The following is a 21,607-nucleotide window of genomic DNA, read 5'->3' as shown; positions in this document are numbered from 1 at the left end:
ACGTAATCATTATTAAACTTTTGTTTTAAAAGCACCTCGTTCACTTTAAACAGTTACGGTTGTTTTTCTTCTCTCCCAGCATTCCCAGTTAAATCCCAGTGACTGAAATACATCATGTGAGTCACTGAGCTGAAATGCTGCACAGCTTTATGTGGTTGTTTTCCGGTAGTTTGCATGTGAGCGTGACAGCAGATTATGCTGCATTGCATTCTATCATTTCACTAACATTAACTAAACAGAGCGAGCTGCAGGTGGAGCTGTGCTGTGGTGCTCCATGGCTCTAAATGTTACTTTGTCTTTGTGCCTCACTCGCATCTAAAGCCTGAACTTGGCCCCCCAGCTCAGGCTATAGGGAGAGAACAGAGAGTAGCATTGTGAACCCAATCCATCTAATTTTGTTCCCCAAATCGCTTTGTTGAGCAGATCAGGTCTGATTTAGCAGATTAGCAGTCGGCTGCCTGCTCCTTCATCGCCGCATCAGGAGGAAAGCGTGTGTTGGTGACGTCAGCGCTGCCAGGGTCAGAGAGAGGAACCTTCCAAACATCAACCACACAAAAGAACAAGCGGCGGCGGCGGTGATGTGTCCACAGACATCATCCACAGCGCCTCACGTTCAGGGCAGAGGATGTCAAGTTGACAGAAATCAGGCGGTAATTGGGTGAAAACTTGTTTTATTAACTACTATAATCAGGGCCGCTCTGGTGGCCCGGGTGTTTGGGATGCTGGCCATGTATTTGTGGCGTCCTAGTTCAGGTCCAGCTGTCGACCTTTGATGCAAAGAAGAATTAATAAACCTGCATTTATTTGGGCCTAACAGGTGCTATGCTAATGGAGGGCCCCAACGTGTTTGGATTAAAATTCCTCTTGTGGTTCTCTTGCACACTGAAAATATTTGCTCTAAATCAGGGGTTTAAAATACAGCATACAAACCCACAACCAAATGTTTTTCACACACAGTGTCATCATCTAACATCGAGTGGGATCTGACGAGGAGATGATCCGGTGATCAGTGGCCTCTGACTGGTGTTCAGGCTGCAGGATTAAATGAATGGATGATGGTCACAGATGAAACAAGAGGACCTTGGAAGGCCCTGCTAATCAAAGGTAGACGTTTCTAAACCCACTGATAAGACAGAAGAATCATCATCATCAACTCATCTTCTTCACTCACTCAGCAGTTACTGCGCTCACAGATTCCTGTTGTATTTACTGTCCGGTGGCTCTTTGTTCATGTGTTTCCTCTCTGTTGCTCAATTACTTGAGATTAAAGCAGAGGTTTTTGACTCAGTTGCGTTTAGACGTGAAGTACGAGCGAGTCCGATTAGATGAAGTGCTCACAGAAGTGATCACATTATGTAAACCTTCACTCTGGCAGCAGCAGCACATCACATCAAGGTGACTGCTGCACGCTCTCATTATGTTCTGTGTGCTGAGATATAATGTGTAGGGGGGGGGGGCTAATCTGATTTGTGGATAGTTTAGGGTCTGATATGAATGCACATACGTCTAGTTCCAAATCCTTGTGTGTGGTTTATGAAAATATAATAGAGATGTTAAGATCTCATGTGATCTGAGTCCAGAACAGAAAACTGCTTTTTCTTGTTCTTAATTATCTTCCTCATGTTGTAGCAGCTAATGATTATTTTCATTATCAGTTCGATGTTTTCAGATTGCTTGTTTTGTCTGACCAACAGTCCAAAACCCAAATATATTCAATTTACAACAATATAAGAGAAAGAAAAGCAGCAACTCCTCAAAATGTTTTGATCAATTAGTTTTCCGATGATCGGCTAATCGATTCAGTGACCAGTTGCTGAATGACTTAAAGAAAATGAGATCAAACGTGAGATAATATGGACTCAACAGAAATCAGCCGATAGTTTGTGGCATGTATATGTTGTGTTAAACGTGTCGTCCTCAGGATCTGGGATTGTCAGAGTGATGGATATATATATATAAAGAGACAGAGACTGTGAATCTAAAGAAATCATTCCCGTTGAGACAATATGATAATATGTCCCAGCATCAGCGTCGGGCCTCTAAACATGTGACACAGACTCCTCTCTCTTCACTGAGCGCGATCACGTTGCTGAAATCAAACTGATAATCAGCCGTCACAATGGTCACTTTTCACTCCGTCCAAGGCTCCATTGGAATGCAATCAAATCCCTCCACCCCCTTAAACCACCTCTTACCTAAAGTGTGTGCTCGACATTACATCATCCAAACTGTGCACTGGCCCAGCCTTTCATCATGGGAGCACCTCCACCATTGGACAAACGCCCTCACCATCACTTCCTCCCCTCCTCTGCCACTTTTATGCTGATTGAAAAGAAAAAGAAATCTGTCGGATGTAATCTGGTGTGACGCCCCTAATCCCAGCGCTACAAATCAGGTGCCGTCCGCCTCGCTCCACACAGACCCCTGCGACTCCCTGCCAGCAACTTCACATCTGCCTCAGGTAAGACCCGGCCTCCTCCGCTCCTGTGCTGCCTCACGCTCTTTTCTTCCTCGGATGTTGTCTCCAGCTCTTCTGGGTCCCGCTGTAGTTCAGCTGCTGTTAGCGGAGCAGCGATTCTGAGCTGGGACGCCGATGTTCTCTTATGAACCGGCATTAAATCAAAACAATGTGGATATTCGGCTTCCTTTGACTCCCAGACATCTTCTTGTATTGTGTAAGTGAAGGCTGCTGTTGCTCATATCTTGCTCAGGAGGTGCATCATGGGACTAATAACACTGGCAGGGTTCAGAGCTGCATTGTGTGCTCGTGGTCCTGCAGGATGTAAGTGTCTACTGAGTGGCTTTATGTTATAATGCAAAGCTATCTGTAAACGTGATGCAGTGGCCTTTGTCACAGAGACACAGTGTAACAGACCTCACCAGTGTGTGGGGAGTTTCTGTTCAATATAAAGAAAAGGACTAGCAAATTAACTTCACATAGTCCTGCATGTTTATCTGCACGTCAAACTTATGAGAAACATCCTCAAGGTTTCCAAAGACGGCAGGGAGCCCAGTGTTTCAGTGCAAGTGTGACAGATTTAGACTGAAGTTAGGACACGATTCATTCATAGGTCCTGTTTTGTATTTTTACTTGAGAAATGGTCGATCGATTATCAATAGATAAATTGATACTGCATGAGCTACACCAGCTTTACAGGAGATTCAAGGGAACTATCAGGTTCAAGTTGTTACTGATGAAATGATACTGAAGAGTTTAAACTGTGATAACAAATGTGAGCCTGCTGATTATGAAACCAAAAGACCTTAAATCTCCTGATAAATCATCCAGGAATGGGCAAGTGCTAAATATAGCTGAATCAAGGTACCCTGTGATGGCCGAGAGGGTGGGGAGAAGAGGGATTACAGAGTGTCAGTTGTTTTTTCATGTGAATTCCCTTTCGCTTTCTTCCAGACGCGACGAAGCTGATATAAAGAGCAGAAGATGGCCGTGGTTGTAAGTACTTACACTTGAACTTCCTTTAAACTGTGTTGCTCAAAGGGAACTAATCAGTGCTGATATTCTACGTGGATTTCTGAGCTGCTGAAGGAGAACGGCCTGTGATTGAGTAACACTCCCCTCACACACAACCCCATTGTTATGAATGCGGTCAACACCTACAGTAGCCTGAGCTGCTAATCTCCGATCCCTGCTTCAGGTCTACACGTAGTCCTTACCATGTATTTACAGGCTTTACTGGACTCATGTGAGGGAGATTAATCAAACACTGAGGCTATTGATTATGCTCCCGCAGCACTGGTGGACAGGCGTTTTGTCACACGTGGATTAGACATGTTTAAAACCTCACAACAGCACAGCGGAGTCATGTGAGAGAATTATATTGACACAGAAAGACATTCAGCTTTTGTCCAAAGCAACATGCAACTTAGATCAGCAGATGGATCTGTTTCTTATAAGTGTGCCGCTAAGCCGTTTCCAGTGAATGAGCATCCACAATACCAGGACCCTGGAACTGGCACAGCTAAATGGAATGCATCCATTATTAATGTGATTAAATAAAATGATGAGACTCGAGACGCTTTGACTTACTGGGACACGCTGCAGAGATCATTAAGGTCAAAATGGCTGCTGCGAAACAGTTACAACAAAGTCTGATGATGCTAGAGAGACGTCTGTGTTTACAGTAATACTGATTAATTAATGAATGAATACTTCTCAGAGTGGAACTTACCGTATGGTGTCGGAGGAGGAGCAGGCTCTCAGGGCCAAGCTGGAGCGTCTCACCGTCAAGGACCACGGGCTGGTGTTTGGACCCTGCCCCAGCCTGCCAGACCACACCAAGCAGAAGGTAGACAGACGTGTTCTCACATTACATCACAGTACACTAAGCAAGGACTCAGAGTTAAATCCAATCCAATCTAATCTTATGAAACTACATATAACTATAGAATAAACACAGAAATTAAGATAAAGTTCATGATCTCAGTCTTTTCTAAGAGAGAGATGAGTTTATTGTGTAATATCAGAAGACACAGGAAACTGAAGAGAGCCTGGATATTAGGAAACAACCCACATGCAGTACTTTTCCTCATGTTATCAAGACAAAAGTTAAATGTTCTTCAAAAGAATGCACTAAAAACACAGGAGACGGCAGACTTAGAGGGTAAAAGGCCGGCTAGGCTAGTTGGACAGCTAACCAAGCTAGCTATCGTATCAGCTGCCGCTCCCACCCAGAAAAGAAGTTCAAACTTCACTAACAGAGAATGTCTCGCATGAAGGCAAGCTGGGACTGATTATCTAAACTGAATCTCAGGAGCTGGAGAGTCAGATGAAACCAAACCGATCAGACGGCATCGTCTCCTCTGCAGCTCTGCACATTCTTACAATCCATCATTCAGCGACAACACAAGTTTGACAGTATGTCACTAAACTGCGTGAAACCAAAGCCATCCAACACGTGAGCTAACGGTCTGCTCCGGCTCCCCCTGCAGGCCAAGGACGAGCTGAACGAGACGGATGAGAAGCGGGTGGCGGCTGTGAAGGAGCTGCGAGGAATGATTAAGGAGAAGGCAGATGGAGGGGACGAACTGGCCAAGGGGGTGCAGGACACGTTTGGGGAGAAACCAGACAGTTTGCTGGTCCGCTTCATCCGCGCCAGGAAGTACGACGTCCCCAGAGCCTTCGAGCTTATGAAGGGTGCGTCAATATCCTGACAGCGTTTCGGTTTTAGGTGCAGCTCCTGAAGACTGTGACCACCTACTTTTGTCATTAATGATTCCACAGTGGCCGGAGGGACCTCTATCTTCTCATCACTTTGGCAGTGGATGACACGACCAGTCAATACTTGATACCAAAACATATTTGCAGCCTGGTGTGACCCTCTGTTCCCGTGTTTCCACCAGGCTACGTGCGCTTCAGGAAGGATTACCCCGAGCTGTTTGAGAATCTGACCCCAGAGGCCGTTCGCAGCACCATCGAGGCCGGTTACCCCGGCATCCTGCAGAGCCGAGACAAATACGGCCGCGTGGTTCTGCTCTTCAACATCGAGAACTGGGACTACGAGGAGATCACCTTTGATGAGGTAAGTGAGTGGTTCTGGGTGACCACGTGTCCCACAATGCACCTGGAAACTCACTTTCCATTTAAATGGGTAAACCAATCTGCTTTTTCGTATCACCTCGTTTTGTTCAAACATTAACTGAAGACAGAAAATGTGATGGCGAGATTTAAATCAATAAGCAGTGTGTGTGTGTGTGTGTTGTGTGTGTGTGTGTGTGTGTGTGTGTGTGTGTGTGTGTGTGTGTGTGTGTGTGTGTGTGTTCAGATCCTGCGTGCCTACTGCGTGATCCTGGAGAAGCTGCTGGAGAACGAGGAGACTCAGATCAACGGGTTCTGCATCATTGAGAACTTCAAGGGCTTCACCATGCAGCAGGCGTCGGGAATCAAACCCACCGAACTAAAGAAGATGGTGGACATGTTGCAGGTGGGAAATCTAAACTCACGTCACGGATGTGTCTGTCCCTACGGGCAGATTAAAGGGTGGGAGAGATGGATGTTATAGACATGAAACTGCAGATGGCGTTGTCAAGTTTTCATTCCCTCACTTCTAAAGCTGGTAAACTGTGTAAAGTGTGTTTTTGTGTTCTTATTCTTACAGTATTCCTCACAGAAGATTGTGTAGATTATTCCTCATGTCTGGTTGCAGTTTGCAGCTTAGAGATTTAGATGTGTTTAGATTCGGGATGAGTAAAGAAAAGCAAAGCATTTATCTTTGAACTGAACCAGGAAGAGCTGCTCAGTGTTCAAACGTTTCACTGATCCTTGATGTGAAACATGTTCAAGGAAAGTCTAAATGCCTTTTCTTCTTCTTTCTGCAGGACTCGTCTTCAGTGAATATTGAGTTATTTTACCAAACCATCTTACTTTTTCTTCTCCTCCAGGATTCATTCCCAGCCCGTTTCAAAGCTGTGCACTTCATCCACCAGCCGTGGTATTTCACCACCACCTACAATGTGGTCAAACCACTCATGAAGAGCAAGCTGCTGGAGAGAGTGAGTCAGACAAACATCATTCAATACTAATGACCGCTCTGAACGCAATGCGGCTGCTCCTTCCTGCAGCATTCAGTCATTTCAAGCTTTTAAATTACACACGAGGTGACGTGACACTACATGAAGCTTCACTAAGTGAACAACCAGTACCCCAAAGTGCTACTTTACAATCAACTTTGTTTTGTTTAAGTCATTAATGTTTCGTCAGTTTTTCTCATGTTCAACTTTGAGTTCATAAAGACGTCCCACCTCAGAGAATTATAGAATTGAATTACATTTAAATTAAAATTTTGAAGCTACTGACAGTCTCAAACGCCTTTGCTCTAGGTGTTCGTCCACGGAGACGAGCTGGAAAGCTACTACAAGGAGTTTGACGCTGACATCCTTCCCTCTGAGTTCGATGGAAAAGGTTCCAAGTACGACGGCAAGGCCACAGCAGCCAAGCTGTTCGACTAAACCCCCACCCCCCCCCCCCTTTGCCAACCAGGTGATGAGCTATTATATATTACAAACCCCTCAGACGGTGGAGACTTAAAGCCCAATCTTTCTGTGTGGTTGTGGGAAAAAAGTTCTGAAAGTCTGTGAGAAGTTCAAGTGATGTTGTTTTCCAGAGTTTCTTTTAAAGCACAACAGGAACCACTCACCTCAATCATTATTCCACTCCACTGGTTTCTGTAAAAGCCAATCTGTTGACACTTCAGCACCTTACAGTTCCTTATTTTTAGCACTGGTGACCAAAGCCAGATCTCTACCCATTACAGGACTGGACACACTGGCAGATTTACAAGTTTTAGACCATTAATTACAGACTGCATATACTTTAAACACGTGCAGATTGTTTTCCAAAGATTTTAAGACAGATTTTCTACCTTTCAGGCCACCATTGACTTCATTTCAAACCAGTATAATGTGAAAATCAACCTTCATGTTGAGAATGGCTTGAAATAGAAAATTCACATTTTTTGGGGGGGGGGGCAGGCTGTTTTGATGCTTCCTTGTTGGTGTGTTTGAGATTCAAGATTTTAGAGTTTGCTGGCAAACAGCAATCCTTTTATTCCACAAAAATTCAGATCTCAGAGCTTACTGAAAGTCACCAAGGAAATGACTCAAATGAATGGAAGCCAGTGGCTGTCCGGGAGGCAGTTTCTCATCTAAAACGACATGGTGTGCAAAATACTACTGTAAAGTTAACTTGTAGTTAATGGGTGAAATGCAAAAGCGCCAGTGATGATGATTCTTTGACCGTACATTGAAGTATTTTGATGTCCTGAAGGAACAAATGATAAAGTATTTATTAAAACGACAGGCTGACCCACGTTAAGCCAAATGTTTACCGCCTGGCTTTGAACAAGACATTTTCTGTCTCTCATCTCTGTTGAGTTGTGCTTTGTTTTGACCATAGTTCACCCACACAGCTCGATTTAACACTGGCAGGCCCCAGCTGTCTCAGTCTCCACCCTCTGGACCCCCGTCTCTCCTGGAAGTACAAGGCTGATGTTCCAACAAGTGCCTGTCTCTCATGTGTTTTTTAGATTGTTCTTCAAAATGAATATTATTAAGTTCTACCCACTGTGCTACCTGGTGCACCGATAAGAATGTCAATAAATGTACAATAAACTGTATATAAATATAAGTTGTAGTCTTTGCATCAATTTTCATCGACATGCTAACACGCTAACATCTTAGTTTAGCGCGTTAGCATGCTCACATTTGCTAATTAGCGCTAAACACAAAGTACAGTTCAGGCTGAACGTCATTGGTTTTTTGACCAAATACCTGCAAAACCAAAGCGTTTCGAACATTTACATTTTGACCTGATGGTGGCGCTGGATGAAAGGTTAAAGGTTTAATCAAAGTTATTACAGTTCATTCTGAGGGGAACGTTTCACTCAAAGCCACGTCAACCCTCATGACGGGAAAGTGAGGGGAACTCCAAAGTCAGGATTCATCATCCTCTGGACCGACAGGTCGACAGACGTCGTCATGGCGACAGCATGACTGGAATAGGTTACAATAAACAACAAATACAAATAAGTGTATGTGAAAAATATTTATTAATGTGTGAGTTCATATATGACTGATCAGTCCTGCCTGCGCACCAAATCAGAACAAAACACATTATGACTAGATTACAAATGTTACACCCAAACGCTGACACACATTAAAGAAACAGGGACAGTAAAGACAGTAAAGTGCAGGCGAAACCGTCCCAAACAGTCGGGACGTATTGCACGTACAGACACAGGAGGTGCTGCAGCCGCTTGTGTTCCGCTCTTAAAGGGCAGATAGAGAATTAAAGTTGTATTAAATGCTGATTAATAAGCCAGGCATGAGCTTGGGTGGAGTCCACTGAGACAGGATGTCACACAGGAAACTGTGACTAATATCAAACATTCACACATAGTCACTTCTCAGAGCAATGAAAAAAGGCCCAGAATAAACCACAGAAAACTGCACATAAAATGCACCTCGTATCTTGTGAGTGTTTGAGACCTTTCTCAGTACATTTCTCATGGAAACACACTGCATCGTGAGATGATCATGTTTTGTGTGGTAGTTTTCATGTCTTCACTGTATTTATTTGTTTTACGTGGCAAACTCCACCCATCTGGTACATTTATGTAGCAATAAGCAGCTTAAAACAACCCCCCCAAAAAAAACCTTGGTCACTTATGAAACCTATCAATTAACCCTTGTTCAAAGTCATGTCCAATATGAGCCCTCTATTGTATTTGAGCCAAAGCCATGTGCCTTTTTTAGGGAGTCACATGTGGCCAAAGTGCAGCAGAAACATTAAAAAGTACCAAGTGGAGCTCGTTCATATTGAAACGTGAAGAGCGCTTTGGTCCGTTTGTTTGGTGCATAAACGAAGTCCACAATTGGATTTCTTATTTAATACGCTTACTGTTTGTGTTCCGTTTGCACTCTCTGCTCTCCTTTGTGTAGAAAGGGTTTGTAAACACAGTCTGACCCAGCTCGGTCCTGAACAGCCCCTCAGTCGGGGATACTTGTTCAGTACTTTGTGTCCTGGATTGTACAAATCTAAAAAGGACGTCACAGGAAGTTAACCCACCTGACCACCCTCATCACAGTAATAGCAGCTGTTAGCAGCTGGTTTTAAAGGAACTGTGGAGCGATTCCTGGAATGGGACATGCTGACCTGGAGCAGCACAATGTGTGGAGTACAATGTGAACAGCAGTTTGTATGAAGGGCCATGTTTCCATTCAACGACACAGAAAACATCATTAAATCAAATAAACCAAACCAATGGGTGTTGTTTTACTTTTCTTTCCTGCAATGAAACAGCAAATGCTTCTTAATGGAAACAAGCAAGGTCATACGAAACCTTCTGAAATTAGAGGCACAGTTTGAATCAACACGACAGAAGTTACGTTGAGCCTTAAGAACAGCTGGAAATCACCACTGTAAACCATAAATCATGTCATGCTGCTGCTCCTCAGAGGTGGCTCAACGATTCAGAGGCCAGAAACCAGATTCACATTCATATTAACGCACTTCAATCTGGTCGTGAACTTTACAAGTTAACTTCTGAATAGGTCACCATAACATGCTTCAAAATATGACTGATGTGTATATTTTAAAATATATCGTGTTTAAGGTTTTGAGGCTTCAGACAACGTGTCCGTCACACTTCACTAAGACGCTCTTCCAGGTATTATAATGATTTTATTTATACTAGATGTCTAATTTGTATGTAAGCCGATTTGTGAATATTTGAGTATCTAGGAAGGTTTTCAGTAGCAATTAACGTAGAAAAATACTCTTCTTTCTACACGCAGGTCAAAGGTCACCCTGCTGTCCAGACTCGAGAAGCAGCAGCTGCCAAAAACCAGCAGAGGGTGAACTCAAAGAGGAAGGAACAATTTACCAGGAGGTCATATTACATTTTCCAGTATTATTATCTTATGCGAGTTTCAGTTTACAACTTGATGTATCCGCTTCCACTTGGCCTATGTCCTACATCTCGCTAAACTGTAAGGCCGTTAGTGCTGAAGCAGAGCACACACACGCCTGTGTGTTTTTGCAGTTTTGGTCTATTGTTTTGTCTGTTACCCACTGAGCGTTGCCCCTCGGCCCTGCAGGCAGGAGCTCCCGTCCTGGCGGCTGCTCCTCAGACAGGCCGGCCGGTCCTTCTCCCAGTGGCAGATGGCGTCGGTGTAATCCACTATGACCTTGTCCATCCAGGTGAGGGGCTGAGGGAACAGCACGGCTCCCTCAAAGAAGCCCAGGTGGCCTCCGTGTTGGGTCAGGGCAAATATCACATTGGGCATCTTTTCTACAGATAGAAGGAGAGGTAAGATGATGGACTGTCTTCTTTTTCACAGCCAAACATGAAACTAGTTCTCATGTGTTAAGTTTCAGTTCACCAACGAGATCCATCAGCTTCAGAAAACCTGAAGCAACATGTTTTTATTCAGTGGGCTCCCTGTGTGCAGGAGGTCTATACTGGAAAGTGTAATAAATAAATTCAGACGATAACACAGTTTAATCGACAAAACATTACTTCATGACATATTGATGGAATTATCCATTCGGAGTCACTGTAAATAAGAAATAAGAAAAAACTGTAATTCAGTGTCTTTAAGTTTAATAGAGGACAAGTTTAGAATTTCACCTGTCAAGGTTTAAATCATTACACACTGATTTACACACACAGGGTGCAGTGCATGTGACCTACTGAGACACACACACACACACACACACACACTGCTCTATATATATATAATCCAACAGCCCAGGCGGATCACATGGCCCTGAAAAATTCAACAAGACTGTCTGTGCTGGCCGGTGTTGAGCAGATAGCTGCGACTTTATCAACACTTAAGACTCCGGCTCCAGAGGAAGGACAGCGGGCTCATGTGCTCTACACTGAGTTTGTATCGCTGTGAGGACAGAGTTTCACTGTTGTAGGAAAGGAACTCTCAAAACAAACTAAATATGAGCTGTCAGCAACAGTTTAGTTAAATTCCCTCCACATGTTGCTGCTGAGGAGGTCATACTTCCAGAAGACTGTTTTTATAAGCTGTTCATGTTTCCTGGATGTACATTATTGTTTTATTATATGCTGCTTTAATGTGTGACCTCATTTCTGATTGGTCCACTGAGGCAGTTAGTTACTTTAGCTACTTCCTTTGTCTCTTAATCATGAGACCCTGATGAAGACTTTTCTACCAAAACGTGTTGGTTTTTATGTACAACTGAAGACGACTCAGACGACTCGCCAAATTCATTATTTTTTTTAAACTTCATGTCAAACTGAGTCAGAGTTTGGTTTTTCTTTCCACTGCAGTCACTAATACTGAAAATGTACTGTGTGCACTCATGGAAGGCCCACTATAAACACATTTGTATAAAACACATGAAATATTTGTTATTACTGTAATAGATGAATAACTCATGACCATTATCTACCATGAATGAATGGATGTATGAGCACAAACCTGCGAGGGCGCGTGGGATAGCCAGCAGTGACTGATGAATTAGCGGGTCGTCTGAGGAGTTTACCAGCAGGAGGGGCACAGTGACCTGGAGATGAAACAACAGTTTGTTTCACACTCTGCAGCAGCAGTAACAGTAGTAGTATAAGTACCACTCTCGTGTCTGTGTTTTAAGTTGCAGAGCTAGAGCTAGCAGGTTATTAGCTTAGCTTAGCATCAAGGCGGAAGACAGCCTGACTCATGAGGACGATGTGTGGTTTTAGATGAGGTTTCCAGGCAACCAGCAGAGACACTGTACAGAAACACTGGGCCAATAAGATGGATGTAACTTCCTCTAATACAAATTGTCTTTTTAAAATGTCTTTCCTTTCAAATAAACAAGAAACAATGTGTTAACCAGTGAGCATTAGTTTAGCATAGTTTTTTGAGCATTGGACGGAGCCATACTAGCTCTTTGCCCCATGTTCTACCAGTCTTTATGCTAAGCTACGCTAATTCCCTAATAAAACTCCCAGTTCCAGCTCCATAGTAGTATCAGCAGCAGCAATAGCAGTAGTAGTAACACTCGCAGTGGAAGTAGTAATGGTAGTACCAGTAGTAGCAGCAGAAGTAGTAGACACAGTAGTGACTGAGGGCATAGCAGCAGTAAAAGCAGTAGTAGTATTAATATTAATATTATATCAAAGTAAACCAAACTGAATGTCGTCACTCACGTTGTGGATGTAGTGCACGCAGCTCTCCTTCTCGTAGTACTCCTTCAAGGAACTGTAGCCGTGAAATTTTCTGCAGTACAAATCGCGTGATGACGTCAGTGACAGAGATAAGAGCTGCAGTCATTATCAGAAACATCAAAACCAAAACTCCACCTCATAATGCTGTCATCGATCTGCATCAGAGACGTGGCTGTGTACAGTCTGCTGAGGTCTGCGTCACCGATGTGGCTGGAGTTCATGTCAAGCAAACTGCTCCTGTTGAACGACACAATAACAGCAGTTACAACAGACGAATCAGGGCAGAGAGATAAATCTTTGTTTGCCCAGGACTCTGAATCATGGCTGATGGAATTCACACTATTTAACTGAACACATTTTTGAGTGATTGCTTGTCCATACTAGACCGATAAACAGTCAAGAAAATATTGTCTCCTATGGACGTTTATCTTGGTGTGTTGTCACCAACCTTCCACTTCAACAATTAATGTGGAAACAACTCAGTACATCTGAAAGAAAGCAAAATCTGACAGTCCCACCAGAAAGGCTGCATTGTATGTACGATGACCTATTCATAAACCTGAAGGGATCAACACATCTGTAACTGCTGTTTCTCCACCTGTGTGACAGGATGAGCTTCTTCATGTTGCCCGCCAACACAAAGTTGTAGAGCCTCCGACACTGATCCCACTGAAGGAATGTTTCCTGGGCACTTCACACACAAAGGAACAAGGGAAAACAGCTTTAAAGACACTGTAGCTACAAAACAAAGCTTCACGGTGGCCAATACTTAACATTTATATTCACTCACTCAATAAAGGTTTTGACAAAAGTGCTGTTTCAGAACTGGGGCTGAAACTGAAGCACTCTGGTATCCTAATCTACGCATTCCTGGCTCTCTTCATTTGTACGCGCTTCATTCCACCAACCTGAGGGCGTTGTAACCCTGACAGACGGTGACACAGCAGAGCACTCGGTCCTGGTTCGACCTGTTCTCCCCCAGGAACTTACAGACGATGTTTCCCCCCAGACTGAAGCCCACAGCCACCAGCATCGTCTGGGGAAAAGCTCGTTTGATGTAGCCCACCATGGCCGCAAACTCCCAGGTACAACCTGAACGAAAGAGAGACACTTTTTCACCTGTGCAGTACTGATAAACACTTAAGTAGTATAAGTATGGATGAATTAATCGTTCTATATAACTGTGTTTTTATTTAAAGGCTCTGACACTGCCGCCCTTCTGGAGAAACACAACTATTAGCTTTTCTCAGTGTGTTGTTATGTTGCATTCTCGACAGGACTGAAACCTGTTTTGCTGCATTTTGTTTTGCTTCCTCTAATTTTGGCTTCCCCTCTGGTTTTCCCTCGTTACCGTAGGTGAACATGCGCGGCGAGGTGAGCTCCATGTTGGGCAGGGCTCCCAGGTGGTTGAGGACGGCACAGCGGTAACCCTGCCGCTGGGAGTGATCCACAAAGGTCCGAATGTAGTTCTTCTCGCTATGGTTACCGATCCCAGGGCAGATTACCATGGTAATGTCATCTGACACACGCGCACAGACAAACAAACACACAAAGTGGAGTCATGTGTGGGCGTAAAAGTGGGTGTCATGAGTGTGTGTGTGTGTGTTGATTTAATTGGCTGCTGAAATGCATGGCATTTTCCCTCTTGGGAGTTCATTAGAGGCCTTCGAGCATAACGTGGTATGAGCTGCTTGTTACTTGAGGCTGATGTACTCATGAGCCAAACAAGCACATAAAACTCATTAAGAAAGACAGGAACACAATTAGTGATGTCTTCATGAGAAAAGAAACTTTAAACGTGACAGAAGATCGGTAGATGTGCGATTAAATCCTAAACGTGCCGTAAATCCAAAGCCAGCTGCTCTGTGCTTTACCAGACGGACAAGTATTTGCTCCTGACCTCCTGTGCTGTGGTCTCCAAGCGGTTCAAAGAGGTCAAAGGTCGCTGTGGCCCCGTCCTGCATTGGGAGGAACTTGCGGACGCCGCAGGGCGTTGGAGTGTTGACGCGTCCCATCTTTCCATACAGGGCCGTCTGGAGATGACCGCTCTTACCCCACAGCAGCGGAGGAATGTATCTGAAGAGGAGCTCCGTGTTACATTACAGCCGTAACCTGAAGATGTTTCAGCTTATCACACGACAGACCGGCACACACACGGCTCTACATGTAACCCACCAGCTGACATGGCCGAGTTGCATTGTGGGTAATGTAGGCGCCAGAAAAAAAAGAACGTGTGGAATAAAAATATCTTTTCTGATCGATTTTGACAGGAGTGCAATGCTAAATTGGTGGAGTAGTTTTTTAAGAGTGATGACCGCTTTTCATGAACCTGTAGCCTTTAGAAAGTTGGACTGACTTCTTCTGTCGCTTCTTCAGGTATAAAACAGCTCATATAGTCACTATCAGTGATCAGTTACCAAACTTCTCACTTCTGTAAAATTCTGTATACTTTTCTTTAAGTATTCACCTTTTAAAAATTGTGATTTTTTGACTTTTATATGAAGGTAATTTGTTACTTTTATTTCCCTCCATTTGTTCTGCTGTTTCTGCTCCCTGTGTGGGGAAACTGCTCTGATGTATTTCCTGCAAAAGATCATGTCCGAGTCTCTGGGTCAAGTCCGAGTCATTAACGTCAAGTCAAGTCTACAGCTACATAATAAACACTCACTCTTTGGTCAGCATCGGGCAGGATTTGAGCAGGTAGCGGCTGAGCGGCGTGTCCTGGTAGATGATCTCTGGCGCTGCAGTGGGACTCTTCAGGTTCAGACAGCGGACAATGATGTAGAGGACAGCTGCCACCGCTGCCAGCTTCATGCCATCAAACATGGCAGGCAGCTCCGTGCCGAAGGTGCGCATGTCCCCGTCCTCGAGGGTGGTCATTGTGGACACAGGAGAGCACCTATGCACAGCATGTTAGGGAAGCATTTAACTTATTTAGAGCTTACAGGAGGTGGAGTGTTATGTAGACAGTAACATGACTCTGTTAGAATGAGCTCATTTAGACTGAAAAATCACTAATAAAAATAGCATTAGACCAACATGTGCTGTATATATTGATGGGCTTGACGTCACTGCCTTTTTCTTAAATCTCTTGAAGCAATAATCTACTGGATCCACAGATCAGCAGATGTTTCGGGCTCTGCCTCCCTCAGTGTGCTGCAGGTAGTCCTGAACAACACGTCTGTAGTCTGATGTCAGTGGGAGGTTTGACTTCCACATGCTGGTCTGAAGACTGTGTCAGACCACATGTATAAATACTGGTTCTTGGCACAAAACAGCAGGGATTGGATGCTTCGCTTCAAAAGTACTGATACTAATATTGACCTTCAGAAACTCTATATAGTATCGATCCATCCCGTGTGGACACTGTGCGTGATACCCACCTTGCTGCTGACTTTGGAGAATATCCAGCGGTGGTGGTGGTCCCTCCTTTTTTGAACCCAAGGTCTGATGGTGCTCCGTCAGTGCTGGAAAACACAGTTGAGCGAACTTGTAGCAGCTTTCTGTGCCTCAGGACAACATAAACAAACAGAAGGCTACAGCACAAACATGTAAAACCACCATGTCATCCGCTGTTACACCGACAAAACCGGAACGACACAAGTAGAAAAGCATCGACTGGAGCAGAGATGACAGCCCGCTGTGTTCCGGGTCGCTTTAAGAAGAACCACAACAGGTCTCAACAAGTGTCCCGGGTCTCCGTCTCTGGCTCTTTTGTTTTGTCACTCAGGTAAAACTACTCAAGGACTCCTAAAGTGGGTCGAGGTGAAGCGGATGGCTCCAACACTACACGGACAATACACAAAGTACACGATACTTAAAAAAAAAGTACACAGAGAACATTTCCGGTCTCACCATCGCGCTCTTTGGAGTCAGTCCGGGTTCTGGTCGGATCCACACCCGCAGTTGAGCTCCGTCTGCGGACACCGTCTGTTTACAGCAGCGGGGCTGACCGACCAGCGGGGAATGCTGCGGTGCGTTCAAGTGCTCTCACAAAGCTCCGACTTTTGAAGTTTTAAATGTAGCAAACAATAGAAACAACACGTTTTAGCACATTATTCAAACGACTTTAGCTCTTTACTTCCATCGACTAACTAGTCGTCATAATTTATGTATAAATTAAATTGCGTCGCTTTGAGTCAGAGGCTTATTTCCCTCGTCGCCGAGTGTATGCAGGTAAAATCCGACAGCGCGGGAAGGCAGCATAACAAACAGCGGTGTGGCTTACTTCCTACTTCAGTGAAACTAACAGTAAACTAATTTACAGTAACAACATGCTGCGGGTTCACTGGGCTGATCCGTGTGGCCTTAAATATTGTAACGACACACAAACGTCACACAGAAATAATTCAGATAGAAACTATAGGCTCCGTGATAATAGCCAACATCATAGCTGATTAAATTCACATAAACTTACAACAAGTTTTTACACAAAGAGCTATATATAAATACCACAGTTATATCGCGAGAGTATATGTGGTACCACAAGAGACTGAAATACAGTAGGGTGAGTTTTTTTTAATAGGAAGAGACAGTGAACACCAAAAGATTCCTTATTTGTTTGTGTATGTTTTCAATACTTGTGAACAGACCTCAGAGCAGTAATTAATGTCACTTCAGTTCCCAGATATCAGTCAGACCCTCTTTCATTCAGTATTTGAACCACTGGAGGGCGCCATCCACTAATGGGACGTACAGTATGATGCACTGGTACTTAATATTCATTCATAGTGACCCAATCATGCTTTTGATATATTTCTTACTCATATTTGTGTTGTATAATTATAACATTCATGATACGTTTATATAATATATTCCTTATAATGCAATTATTATGTGTTTATGACAGTTACACTGTATTTATGAGAAACTATTGAATATTTTTACAGAGCGGGAATACACAGAATTTACACCACAATTTCCAAACCGCTAACATCACGCAATTAAACAACCGTGTAGATAATGAAGTGGAAATGATGGAGAAGAGGGAGTGCGAGTGGTTTGAATAGTTTTAAAATTACATTTTATTGTACAAATGAAAGAAATAAAGTCACACAAATTCAACACTTATTCTAAGTGAAGCTGATGCTCACTCATTCTAAAACACCATAAGCTGAAGGGAAAAGGTGCACAGAGGTACAGATGCACACTTTTTTGGCATCCAATCAATCCAGTATTACTTCTGAACAAACCCCTTAACTCTTTAGTCCCAAGGGAGCCCACACTTCAGTCAACATAGCTCCACCCATTTGGTTTGGCACAGTCTGATGAGCAAAAACATCTGTATGGACCATGAACGTCAAATATAAGGTTTCTGCTGAACGGTAGCTTTTTTTTTTAATTCCAAAGAAATGAAGTCACAGGAATACGTACACTCCCCTCCTCGATCACTTTCACTTCTTTATCTCTGAGGTTTATGAATCCTCGCTCGTCTTTCCAGATGGAAGACAGAAGTGAAAGGGCCTTGATCTGGTTTCGTGTGTGGGAAACAGAAGTGAAAATCCACTGATACTCACCAGTTATGGATTTATGAATGCTGTGACACATTTCTTGAGAAGCAGTCCCCTTTAGGTTTCACCACATTTTCACAAGGTTTGAGTTTAAAGGATTATGCTGCGCTCCACATGGAGGATTAGGATCAAACAGGCTTCTGTCACATTGAACTTCCATCTAACCATCATTAACCTCATCCTCTGGCTCAGACTTAGCGAGGGTCAGTCATGAGAAGAAGCTTTTGTCTGACAGGAGAGGAACATCAGAGGGTGCTGCCATCGAGGACTCTCACCACATTTGATGGCTGCTTCACGTCAGCCGGCACATGACTGCCTGATCTGTTCTTATAGTTTCATGACTGTACGGATAAACTACGTTTTTTCTGTCTGCCTGTTGAGTTTCACAGTTTAGGGATTTTGCTGACACTCTTATTTTGAGTCGAAAAAAAAAAGAAAAAAAGAAACCAAGAGGGGTTTAAGTATCTTTGCTGAAGCACACTTCAACATGATGGAAGCATTGTCATTTCAGGGATCCCAGCAGCGACACTTTAGCTACAGGACAGGGAAATCTCTCTGCATTTTGCTGGCCACATCAACTTTTCCACATTTTCCAAAGCATCATCAGGCGTTCATGAGGCTTACGGCAGTTGTTACCTGCTGTTGGGCTGACGGCAACATGTTTGTGACGCTCTACATCCTGAGTTTGGTGATATTAAATGTTTTAGGGACAGGATGAGTGGTTTTAATTCAAAATGGACTGCATAAAGATTAAACTGCTGCGCATTGTATCTAATGCCATGGTATGTTTAATTTAGTTTAAAATATTTGTGTTGGATAGCTGACAGTAGAGACATGACAGGAAATGATCTACTGTGGGGAAATAATGAGCTGTAGGCGCCCTGTCTCCCACTCTTCATGTATTTTGTATGTATTAGTAATTATTAATTAGTATTAGTATACATTTTTGGTCACTTCATAAAGCACAAATTTGTTTAGGAATGAGCTCATTATCAATTGGAAACTAGAAAACTATAGTTCATATCTCTAAGAGTTTTAGTAATGGTTCAATAAGCGGGGCTAATTCAAATTTAACTGTCTCTTAATTACTAATTTTCCATAATTTATGTGCATAGACAGAAGAAGCTTGTACTGTTATGATACTGCCGGCATGTCCTCGGTTTAGTTTTACAGAAAATACCTCAAATAACCTTCTGCATTTACATTTGCATGTAATTTAAAAGATCCCAGACGTATTTGACCTCTTTAAGAGAAACATGGACTTTCATTCCTCATCAAGTAGGAGTTGAGGTCATGGAGTGCTTCACGCGTGTTACAGTATATTCGCCCTCTGTTTGGCCTCATCACACTAATGAGGGGGAATATAAGGGCAGCTCGGTATCGCTCCGTATAGCTTGAGATTTAGCTTTGATGTGAAAAGGTCATCTGGGGAGAAGGATTTTTCTTTTTCTTTTGGTCCGGCATGTGAGAAGAAGGGCTACAGGTTTCACACAGCACAGTCTCAAGACTGAACCATCATTTTCAGCTGCATTTGAGAGCAGAGAGACAAACCAAGCATGGAGATGTGATGAGAGCAGACCATCAAAGTGCAGCAGCCTTTCTCTTCTGTATTTCAGCCGGTCGCCAAGCGTGAGATCACTTTAAGCTGCATTTAAATCACTTTGGCTTGTTACTAGGCTACAGAAGGGTACATTTTACCCTGCCAATCAAAGTGTGTAGAGTTCATCTGAGAATATTGTTGCTGCTATTGTAGAATGTGCCACATTTTGAACCACAGGGAAAGAAATGTAAAGGTAAGAGCCAGGAAGATACTTCCAAGGCCATTAAGCAGGGATGAGTTGACATGTGACTGTTGTTATATATATAGTCTGCTTTTGTCTCTTAAATTTGGAGCAGGATACAAAATTGCAGCTGAACCATTTTCATCCATGCAAGAGAAAAAGACTGACAGACTGAAAGGGTCTGGCACTCTTGGACATCACTCTCAAACTCACACCCATTAAAAACAATTCTTCGCCTCACACCCACTCCCTCTGAGAGCTCAGAAATCAACTCTGACCCACTGCTGGATCTCGCCTGGAGAAACGCCCACAGATGAACCTTTCAGCTTTCCACAATAAAACATTGGCCTTAATCTGCATTTCAGAGGAGGAATTCATGCATGGCGCCATCATGGGAATTTTCCCAGAACTATTAAAGAATAGGCAACAACACAAGAAGACATGACGGATTAAAGATGCATTGATGTGATCAGTGACTGGATTAAATTAAGCAGAGTAAACACATGCATAGTCAGTCTTAATCAGGTGTTTAACAGAACAGTGTTCAGAAATATGTGCTCACAGTTTGTGGACACTTACTTTTTGAAAACTTAATTTATGCTACATGTGCTACCATGAGCTATAATTTGACTATTTAGCCATGTTTATTACCAAGGCCCACCCCAGGTAGTCCCATATTATCTGGGGGTAATAGTCCCCTATTGACCCCCTGCCAACTGTCCCCCATTAAGTACAGCGCCGTGTTGAATTTCACCACTGGTTTCTTCCAGACCTAATTAAAGAATAGCATGCCTTCAGTAACCCCATGGTGGTGGAAGAAGTACTCATATAGCAATACTGCTCTGTAAAAGTACTCTTTACTTACACTTCAGTAAAATACAAAAGTATTTACAACAAAATGTACTTAAATGTACTTTAACCCCCCCCCCCCCAACTCTTTCGCACTTTAATTGTGTCTGAATATAGCTGTTGCAGTGATTCGGCATATTTGATGAAGTTGATGTTCTTGCATGATTCTTGCCATTTTTGGGTTGTATCCACATTGTTGATCATTGTTGAACTAAATTAATGTAATGTAATGTAAAGCATTAAAGTAAAAGTACTTATTGGGCAGAATGGTCCCATTCAGAAAGTTATATCATTATATATATCATATACTATTACCAATGCTTTAACACGTAAGCAGCATTTTAGTGTTACAGCTGGTGGAGGTGGAGCACATTTATATACTGTTTTTAATCTGAAGCACAAAATCATATTTTGTCAATTGTCCATGTTTTGTTTGTTAAAAGTGCAGTATTTCCCTCTGAAATGAAGTGGAGTAGAGGTATAAAGTAGCATAACATCTCAAGTAAAAGTAAAAGTACCTCAAAATTGTAGGTTACAGTAGGTCAACTTGAGTAGATGTACTTTCCACCACTGGTGGAAACCCTAAGTTAGGTCACAAGTTAAAAGTGCGTTTTTTAATTAAAGATCTGAATAAAGACATGACATTTAATGCCATAAACACTTCCTTTGTTTCCACAGAAGGAGGGGGCGGGGCTACAATTACAAGCCAGGCTGCGATTGGCTGAGAGCCGAGGCGCACGTGCTCCTGCTCTACGCCTGCTGCCTG

At 43.2% G+C, this 21,607-nt stretch overlaps 2 protein-coding genes across 2 annotated transcripts; one reads left to right on the top strand and one right to left on the bottom strand.

The window, feature by feature from the left end:
- The first annotated feature begins 3,442 nt into the window (after nucleotides 1-3,442).
- On the top strand, nucleotides 3,443-6,966 carry rlbp1b (retinaldehyde binding protein 1b). Its single transcript, XM_070908040.1, has 7 exons — nucleotides 3,443-3,454; nucleotides 4,179-4,307; nucleotides 4,951-5,155; nucleotides 5,362-5,540; nucleotides 5,784-5,942; nucleotides 6,400-6,510; nucleotides 6,838-6,966. Exons 1-7 carry the CDS (start codon nucleotides 3,443-3,445, stop codon nucleotides 6,964-6,966), a joined length of 924 nt encoding a protein of 307 aa, XP_070764141.1.
- A 1,579-nt stretch (nucleotides 6,967-8,545) lies between these two features.
- On the bottom strand, nucleotides 8,546-16,656 carry LOC139286840 (monoacylglycerol lipase ABHD2-like). Its single transcript, XM_070907765.1, has 11 exons — nucleotides 16,557-16,656; nucleotides 16,085-16,168; nucleotides 15,370-15,600; nucleotides 14,602-14,777; nucleotides 14,053-14,220; nucleotides 13,610-13,793; nucleotides 13,300-13,392; nucleotides 12,837-12,938; nucleotides 12,684-12,753; nucleotides 11,974-12,058; nucleotides 8,546-10,808 (listed from the first exon to the last, which is right to left on the bottom strand). Exons 3-11 carry the CDS (start codon nucleotides 15,579-15,581, stop codon nucleotides 10,582-10,584), a joined length of 1,317 nt encoding a protein of 438 aa, XP_070763866.1. The 5' UTR covers nucleotides 15,582-15,600; nucleotides 16,085-16,168; nucleotides 16,557-16,656; the 3' UTR covers nucleotides 8,546-10,581.
- Nucleotides 16,657-21,607: the final 4,951 nt, after the last annotated feature.

This window comes from Enoplosus armatus, chromosome 6 (assembly GCF_043641665.1).
Source record: "Enoplosus armatus isolate fEnoArm2 chromosome 6, fEnoArm2.hap1, whole genome shotgun sequence".
Taxonomy (NCBI): Eukaryota; Metazoa; Chordata; class Actinopteri; order Centrarchiformes; family Enoplosidae; genus Enoplosus; species Enoplosus armatus.
This window is presented reverse-complemented; position numbering and strand designations above follow the sequence as displayed.

What these genes read in the sequence shown, in the direction of transcription:
- LOC139286840 (XM_070907765.1), bottom strand. Translation starts at nt 15,581, where the DNA reads ATGACCACCCTCGAGGACGGGGACATGCGCACCTTCGGCACGGAGCTG. An exon ending in TGCCCGATGCTGACCAAAGA is followed by an intron (nt 14,778 to 15,369) that starts GTGAGTGTTTAT and finishes GCTCCTCTTCAG; the next exon opens with ATACATTCCTCCGCTGCTGT. An exon ending in CAGGGTTACAACGCCCTCAG is followed by an intron (nt 13,393 to 13,609) that starts GTTGGTGGAATG and finishes TTGTGTGTGAAG; the next exon opens with TGCCCAGGAAACATTCCTTC.
- rlbp1b (XM_070908040.1), top strand. An exon ending in AGCCTTCGAGCTTATGAAGG is followed by an intron (nt 5,156 to 5,361) that starts GTGCGTCAATAT and finishes TGTTTCCACCAG; the next exon opens with GCTACGTGCGCTTCAGGAAG. An exon ending in AGATGGTGGACATGTTGCAG is followed by an intron (nt 5,943 to 6,399) that starts GTGGGAAATCTA and finishes CTTCTCCTCCAG; the next exon opens with GATTCATTCCCAGCCCGTTT.